The 8,957-nt window shown below is 37.7% G+C and overlaps 1 protein-coding gene across 1 annotated transcript in view; it reads right to left on the bottom strand.

Annotated features, from left to right (window-relative positions):
* The window catches only part of ZC3H13 (zinc finger CCCH-type containing 13), a 138,367-nt gene that overhangs the window by 7,874 nt on the left and 121,536 nt on the right, over window positions 1-8,957 (bottom strand). The window contains 2 exon segments of the mRNA XM_006773664.2: window positions 3,788-3,951; window positions 7,465-7,665. Of these exon segments, the coding sequence (XP_006773727.2) occupies window positions 3,788-3,951; window positions 7,465-7,665 (365 nt within the window).

Genomic DNA, 8,957 nt, shown 5'->3' with positions numbered 1-8,957 from the left:
GTGGGAGAACTTCTGTGCTGGAGACACCCTTCTGGGGCGCGACTTGCTTCAGTGGGGCTTTGATGCTCACTGAGACTGCACCCTGAGTGTGTCCCTTATGGATCTGAGGAGTTGTGGTCTGGACGGTCCCCCTCTGACCACTGGGTACACTGGCTCTTGGATCTCAGGAGGTGCTAATTTAGCATCTGTCTGAGGCTACCCAGCAGGAGCTATGGAGAGATCTGCAGATTCCTCTTCTTTGTTTGGGGTTTGGAGGTGCCTAGATGAGGCCCAGCTGTGAAGCAATACAAGCTGCTGTGGGGCCTTGAGCCTTCTTTTGGATGTTCTGGGTCTCTCTGACCCAGCTGCAGTTTGTTAGGTAATTTTAGATTGCAAAGGGCCAGGCCATTCATATGCAAAAGCCTCTGCACACAGCTTGGGTGGAGTGGGGTCTCAGGGAATCAACAGGGTGGAGGAAGCAGCTATGGCTTCTCCTCATTCCTACCCTAAGAGACCCTGCGTCTCAGTGTCCCGAGGTAATCGCTGCAAGCAGTCTGAGAGAAAGCCACCCTCGAGTTCTGATTGAGGCCAGACAGTACAGTTTCTCCCCTTTATGAGTCTGGGTCCCCAGAGACTCGCCTGGAATTGGAGTCAGGGCCTTTGGGAGCTTGAGACTCCCTCCTGATGGAAAAAGACACCAGCATCCTCTGTTGCCAGCCCTTTCCACGTGCGCCTCCATACCTCTGCACTTTACTTCCGCACCTCCTGAGTCTCAGTGTGCTTTTCTCTTTCCTTCTAGTTGTAGAATTTCCACTTAGCCAGCCTTCCTTTGGTTCTGGGTGATGTCTGTTTTGTCTTTAGTTGTAGTTTTGAAGTTGTTGTGTGAGGCAGCAATTTCAGGTGTTTACCTATGCTGCTATCTTGGTTTCTCCTATCTATCACTTCTTGAATAAGTTTTGATAGTTTGTAGCTTTCAGAGGAACTGATTCTTTTCTTCTAAATTGTTAAATTTATGCGCATAGAGTTGTTTACAGTACTGTGTGATCCTTTTAATATTTGTGAGATTTGCAGTGGTATTCCCTCTTTCATTGATATTGATAATTTGTATTTTATTTTTCACATTATCAGTATGGGGAGGGGATTGTCAATTTTATTCATCTCTTCAAAGAATCAGCTTTTGGTTTCATGAACGTTCTCTTATGTTTTTCCAGTATGAATTTTATTGATTTCTGGTATTATTTCCTTTTTGCTTGATACAGGTTCTGTACATTCTTTTAATACTACTATGCAGCTAAGAGTTCTTTTAGTACCCTTCACCTATGTTTTCTGCTATGAACTGTAATTTAGATACTTTAAAAATCATTCTCCTAAATATAATCATGCCAATTTACGGGGGAGGGGTCAATGGTTTTCTACTTTCTTTTTGTCACTTGGTACCCCTTACCTCCTATTCTGTACTTTTCTTTCATAGTCAATGGCCTGTGCCCCGTATGAAGGACTACAAGATTCTGAGCAATGGTTCTCAAGAATTTTTCAGGGGCATTTTTGGTTATCAAAATTTTTGAAGCCATTATGGCATATTAGAGGAGGAAACAGGGAATGTTACATAATATTTTTTAATAAAAACGGGCAGGCCCTGGCCAGGTGGCTCAGTTGGTTGGAGTGTCACCCATATACCAAAAGAGGTTTGCAAGTTCAATTCCAGGTTAGGGCATATATCTAGGTTGTGAATTTGATCCTTGGCTGGGGCACATATGGGCTTCAACCAATTGATGTCTCTCTCCCTCTCTCAGTCTCTGTCTCTCTCTCTCTAATAAAAACATACCCTCAGGTGAGAATAAAATAATCCTATATAATAAAAGGGTAATATGCAAATTGACCCTAAGAGCAGAACGACTGGGAATGACTGGTTACTATGACACACTGACCACCAGGGGGAAGGCGCTCAATGCAGGAGCTGCGCACTGGTGGTCAGTGTGCTCCCACAGGGGGATCTCTGCTCAGCCACAAGCCAGGCTGACGGCTGCCAGTACAGCGGTGGTGGTGTGAGCCTCTCCCGCCTCCTCAGCAGCACTAAGGATGTCCAACTCCAGTTTAGGCCTGCTCCCTGCTGGCAAGTGGACATCCCCCAAGGGCTCCTGGGCTACCAGAGGGATGTCTGACTGCCAGCTTAGGCCCAATCCCCCCCCCGGGGAGCGGGCCTAAGCCAGCAGGTGGTCATCCCCCAAGTGGTCCCAGACTGCGAGAGGGCACATTTCAGGCTGAGGGACCCCCTGAGTGCACAAATTTTTGTGCACCGGGCCTCTAGTAAATAAATAAAAAGATACACAATTCTGATTAGATTAAAATCCATAGAGTCTTTCTCAAGTGGGGTTCCTTACATGAACTAAACATAAACAAAAAATAATTTGCGTGATTATATTTTATTTAAATACCAGGGATGATATAACTATTACCATTTTAGATGCATAAGATGTTGATTCAGCCCTAGCCAGTTGCTCAGTGGTTAGAGCGTTGGCCCACAAACTAAAGGGTCGCAGATCTGATTGAGGTCAAGTGCACACCTCTGTTGTAAGCTCATCACCACCCCGGTTGGGGCATGTGCAGGTATTATTGTTTCTTTCAATCAATGTATCTTTCTCACATTGATGTTTCTCTCTCTGTCTCTCCCTCTCTCTTCCACTCTCTTTAAAAATCAATGGAGTCCAGCTGGCATGGCTCAGTGGTTTAGCATTGACCTATGAACCAGGAGGTCACAGTTTGATTCCCAGTCAGGGCATATGCCAGGTTGCTGGTTTGATCCCCAGTGTGGGGCATGCAGAAGGCAGCCAATCAATGATTCTCTCTCATCACTGATGTTTCTCTCTCTCTCTCTCCCCCACTCTCCCTTTCTGAAATCAAAAAAATATATTTTTTAAAAAATCAATGGAAAAAATATCCTTGGGTAAGAATTAAAAAAAGAAAGAAAAAAGTTGATTCAGTATATACAGGTTTAGGGCCCTAGCACTTGATTCTCTCAGAGAAATTTCTAGTTGAGGAAGGCTGCAAGGAGAATGAGTACTTAAGCAACGGAATAGAGACTACTAGGTACATACTGAAATGGGAGTACAAAGGACAGAATGATTGTAGCAACTCTGTCGAAAGTAATTTTCAGTCAGGTCGTTAAGCTGAGAAGACTTTAAAATTTTCCTATTCCTTATATCTGTTTCCATTTTAATCTTTAGAGATGAGTTCATCCCTCTCTTTCTCATAAATTTAATGTCCTCCACAAATCTGAGTATTTTTCTTTAATGAAGTATCCTTTATTTAGCAATGTTTTCCTTAATGTTTCCAAGTAAAAAGTTAACAAATTAAATGCTTATCTAAATTTTTAGGACAAACTCTCTTTTGTCACATTACCCATGCCCACCAAATCACATTCCCAAATTAAAATCCCAGTTTCTTAGCTTCAAAAAGTCTAAAACGTTTTCAATTTCTAATGATCAGATCCCTTCTCAATCTAAACTAATTTCTATTTCTCTCATATTTCAATTCCCTTTATTCTTCTCAAGTAAATGCTTACATATAATCACTTGTATTTATTTCCCTCTCTTTCAACTTGATACACTCTCATAAATTCTATAAATATTCTCACCATATTCTGGGGAATATTTTTCCTTAACCCTCCATTTAAATAAATTTCTAGTATGTTTAATTATCTAAAAAAACTTTTCACAATGAAATGAAAAATATTTAAAGCAAACAAATGAAAAGTATGTAATTCATAATACTCAACAAACACTTTGCATTTGTACCAAAACTATAATACCTTCTCATTTTTAACAAGCTGCTTTCGGATTGCAGAATCCCGTCTGAAGCATAATGCTTTACAACATGGTCCAAGATTACTAAGAAGACTTGCTCTTTCTTCTTTTCGTAGTAATGCAGCCATATTGAGAGCTCCCAATTCATGTTCAAAAAGATTGTCTGCATCTTTCAAAAACCAAAAACACACATTAAGTTTTCCTAAAATATAAAAGTAATACTGCTTAGATGAATATTTCACAGTCTGTACTTCATCAAAGTTACCAACATTGATAAAAATTATTTTACATTAAAGGCGATATATTCTCTGTGAAAGTTATTCAGTATGTAGTTTTGTTGCTAGTCTGAAACAAAAATAAACTTTCTGACAGTGCTTTAAGTTTAAGGTACAAGAAAAGCAGACTCGGAAGCGAGAATTTAAGACACTGATTACAACTATTAACTGGGAAGAAAAGATCAAGTTAAGAATTAATGAAGTAAAACTCAGAATATTGCACACCATCAACAAGTACTTAAAGTTCTAGGTTTCAGGACATTACTGTAACAAGATTCAAATGTAATAATATGACTACAGTCTGTGACCTCTTAAAAAACCAGGCTAGCATTCTAAGAATTGGCCAAGAGTGCCACAGGTACCAGGTACTGCTTCTATAACAAGATGATCCAATAGGTTAATGTTAGAGCCCACAAAGAAAAGCAGTAAATAGCACATAAGTAAAAATAAAACTGACACCTTTGATTGAAACAGCATTAAATATTTCATTCTCATTTTCTGAACTGTAAAGCACAGTGAGATTAGATAATTAACAAAAACCTAATCTCAGACAATATACTTAGCAAATAAGTTATATACATAGTCAATGGGTATATAATATAAGAAAAGCTTCCACAGCTGGACCAGGATACCTTATAGGCAAAGAAGGCAGTTCCTGAGGTGATTCTGAGATACAAATGTCTGAGCCAAACAATGACAGTCACATATGTATACCATTAAAAAAACAACAAAAAACCCATTAACTACCATTCCATTATAGAAGAATTTGCAAGGAGACCCATGCCATCCTTGAATATTGCTCAAGACAAATTTCTTTGTATAGGAATTCTTAACACATACTTGTAAACATCCCTAGACTGATTAAACACATACTTAAGTACAAGCAGAACAAAGGAAACAAAGTAACTGGAAAAGTGCAACTCAAAAGAATTTAATCATACTACAATGCGAAAACCTAGAAAAAAGCAATTTAAATGTTAGTATATTGTTGACCCTTGAACAAGGTGGGAGCTGGGGGCGGGGAGTGCCAACCCGCTGCACAGTAAAAAATCTGCCTGTAACTTTGACTCCCCCAAAACTCAGTTGTTCCTTGGAATCCACAGGGGAATTGGTTCCAGGATCCCACACAGGTACCAAAACCCAGAGATGCTCAAGTCCCTTATATAAAATGGCATAGAACAATGCATCCATGGATTCCTAACTGTGGATCAAAAATACTGCTTTTTCACCCGAGGTGACTGTATGTATATTGAAAAATCCACATATAAGTGGACCCACACAGTTCAAACCCGTGTTGCTCAACAGTTAACTGTGCATACAATAAGTTTTATACTTTAAGAATTTAAGGTTCCTGGAATATTTTTATAAGTTACACATGGTGCTGCCCAGCTGGCTCAGTGGTTGAGCATCGACCTATGAACCAGGAGGTCAGGATTTGATTCCTGGTCAGGGCACATGCCCACGTTTTGGGTTCAATCCCCAGTGAGGGGGCATGCAGGAGGCAGCTGATCAATGATTCTCATCATTGATGTTTCTGTTTCTTTCTCTCTCTCTCTCTCTCTCTCTTTCTCTCTCTCTCTCTCTCTCTCTCTCTTCCCCCCTGTCCCTCTCCCTTTTCCTCTCTCTCCCTCCCTCATTCCCTTTCTCTCTGAAATCAATACAAATATATTTAAAAAAATTGCATATGGTGTCCTAGCCCGTTTGCTCAGTGATTAGAGTGTTGGCCTACAGACTGAAGGGTCTTGGGTTTGATTCTGGCCAAGGTCACCACCTACCTAGGTTGCAGGCTCAATCCCTGGCCCTGGTCGGGGCATGTGTGGGAGGCAACCAATAGATGTGACTCTCTCACATCGATGTTTCTCTTTCTGCCTCTCTCCCTCCCTTCCACTCTCTAAAAAAATAAATCAATGGAATATGCTCGGGTGAGGATTAACAACAAAATTACATATGCAATGTGGGGATTGGGGCACTGAAATAGACCCAGTAAAATAGAAAAATTGGTATCAATTCTTTCACAAATATTTACTGAATACCTACTATGTGTCAGGTAGTTTTCTAAGCAATGGCATAATTAGTAAGAACATATCATTAGACACTGGATAGAGCAGTAAACAAAACTAAGTTCTATTTCTTAGAAAACTTATATTCAGCATCCTATGTCAGTTCTCTAGCAAAGCAATCATAGCAAAATATAGGACTGGTAAAGAACAGTGAAATCCCTCTCTACAGTGTGTATTTTCATTATTGAGAGTAAGCCAGGGTTAAACTGTATATTATAATTAGCAAAATTAAACTAGATTTTAACTTGAAATGCCATTTGCAAAAGTCACAGGAGTCAAAGGTGGATAAGACCTTAGAGGTTTCATTTCAACATTTTATGCACACAGGAGTTACTTGCTTAAGATCACAGAGCAACCAAAATCGGTAGAAAGAGTAGAGCAATAACCTAAGACTTTGGTCACCTGTCAGGCTATACACATTCACAATTATAATTTAAATGTTTCATATACATACATTCTATGTTTACTGAAAAATATTAAAATCAAGAGTTTTACTGATTGTTAGCAGCTGAAAGGGCATGGATTCATGAAACTCTTAAAAGAATTTTTTAATAATAAAAAGCTTAATTCTTTTAACTAAACATTTTTACTCTCATGAACATTATATAAAAGTAAATAATGTTACTTTCATCTTTTACCTCCTTTCCACACGCCCTCCTCATTTTTGTCTTGATAAGGTCTAAAATCAATGTGATAAAATAGTTTCAAATTAAAGAGTAGCAGTTAATATTTACTGAGTGTTACAACACATCAGAAACTGTTGTATTTTACTTGTAATAACTCATATGTTCCTCCTAACAATCATATGAAGTTGGTGGTGTCATTGTTCCCAGCTTAAGATGGTGACACTAACACAGAGAGATTAAATAATAGCTAGTAAGGGGTATGTCTATTGGAATCCAGATCATTTGGCCTAGAGACCCAGATTTTAACAACTTTTTTAAAGGTTCAGCCTACACAACTGTATTTGGGTAGAATTCCCCATTTCGCAGGAAAAAGGGCTGCCAAGACATCCATTTTGCTTAGATATGGAAATATCTAGTCTATTTCCCTAGGTTCTGCTTCATTTAGCCCTGGTGAAACAATTGAGTACTTTGTTCAAAGTAATTTTGATACAGAAAGATAATTATGCTATTTTCACAACTTTTCTATGAGCATAACTTTTTCTCAAAATAAATTTTAAAAAAGAAATTCTCTCCATGAGAATTAAATGATGAATAAGTGGTTTCTCAAAAAAAAAAAAAGATAAATCCAATATTACAATATTATTTGTATTACATAAGAACAGAACATAATCCTTTCAAAGGCATCTTAGTATTTATAACACACAATGTACAATCGAATTACCTTTGGGTTTTTCTAAGAGTCTCTGACAAGTTTCTTTGACTTTAGTAAAGAGTTCAGAACCTGCCAGCTTTTTAGAAATCCCAACTCTCAGCATAACAGCTCCAGGTGTAAATTTTAAGAGTGCAGCCCCAGGCTCTCGTGGTTCTTTTGGATGCTTTGGCATAAGACCAGACCAATCCACATCTATCACATCTAATGGATCTGTAAAAAGTTAAAGAACAGGAATATTTTTACACGAAGAAATAGTATTCTTGTTATCTAGAGAGAAATATAAATTGCAAAACATAAAAAACATTAAATAATACTTTAAACCAAAAATGTCATATTCTTAAGATGAAAGCTTTCTAGAAACACTCATATTTAGACTCTAAGGACCTTTACAAAAAACAACAGAACTTTCTCACCAAAAGAAAACAGGCAAGCAAACAAAAACCCAAGCAAATTCATTCCTACAAATTGCTTGGGAGATCCCAATGAAAGAACTCCATTATTTCACAAAGAATAATAGGTCTGACATTTTGAAACTTGGTATCAGAATCCTTTCAGAGGTTAAACCTAGGAATCTATTTTGCATCCATGTGCACACACACATTCATGTACACATTTTACTTTATAAAAACAAATAATTCATTATGAAATTACTTTATAACTCAGGCAGTTGCTCTTATTAAGAACAAATAATCTATGACAAGGAGTAGTTGAGCAAATTAACAAAATAATGTTCTATTTAGAAATACACAGTAGCCAGTAATAAAGATAAAAATCATACATACCTTCTACATTAGTAAAAAAAAAATAATCGTGAAATATAAGAGCAAATTAAAAAAAAATCAAATGTAATATTCTACATTCTCAGACAAAGCAAAGACCCTCACTATGATTAAAAACAAACTCCAAAACTTGTCATTAACAACCAGACTAAATGGGGTGATTGATATAGTCAACAAAGCTCTGGCAAGGCATAAAATTGTGTAAGTGAAAATAATTATTGAATTTAGAAAATTGATAGAAAGAGGTATAGAAATAGTGCTCAAATATAATTTCAACTATTATAAATTTCTGAACAATCATTTCCACAGTTGGTTTAAGGCACCACAGTTGTGAAGCTCCGTACCATATACCTATTATCTAGAACACTGCCAGAAAAATCAGGACTATTTGGCTAGATTCCAAGTTATATAAAATATGAATCTTAAACTCTGAAAAGGAAATCTTACGATTTTGCTATTTTAAATGAGGCCTTTCCCAATTCAAAGTCTACTTAAAAATGAACAAAGCATTTTATTGACTATAATTATTGATAATTACTATGATTTTCATTTTACTGGACTGTCAATGTTAATCCTATCTAATAAAAGAGAAACATGGTAATTAGTGTACGACCGCTACCCTTCCCATTGGCTAATCAGGGCGATATGCAAATTAACTGCCAGCCAAGATGGCAGCTGGCAGCCAGGCAGCTTGAAACTAACATGAGGCTTGCTTGCTTCAGG

This window comes from Myotis davidii, unplaced genomic scaffold, assembly GCF_000327345.1.
Source record: "Myotis davidii unplaced genomic scaffold, ASM32734v1 scaffold1947, whole genome shotgun sequence".
NCBI lineage: Eukaryota > Metazoa > Chordata > Mammalia > Chiroptera > Vespertilionidae > Myotis > Myotis davidii.
The sequence above is the reverse complement of the archived record's forward strand: the minus strand, read 5'-3'. Positions and strand labels throughout refer to the sequence as shown.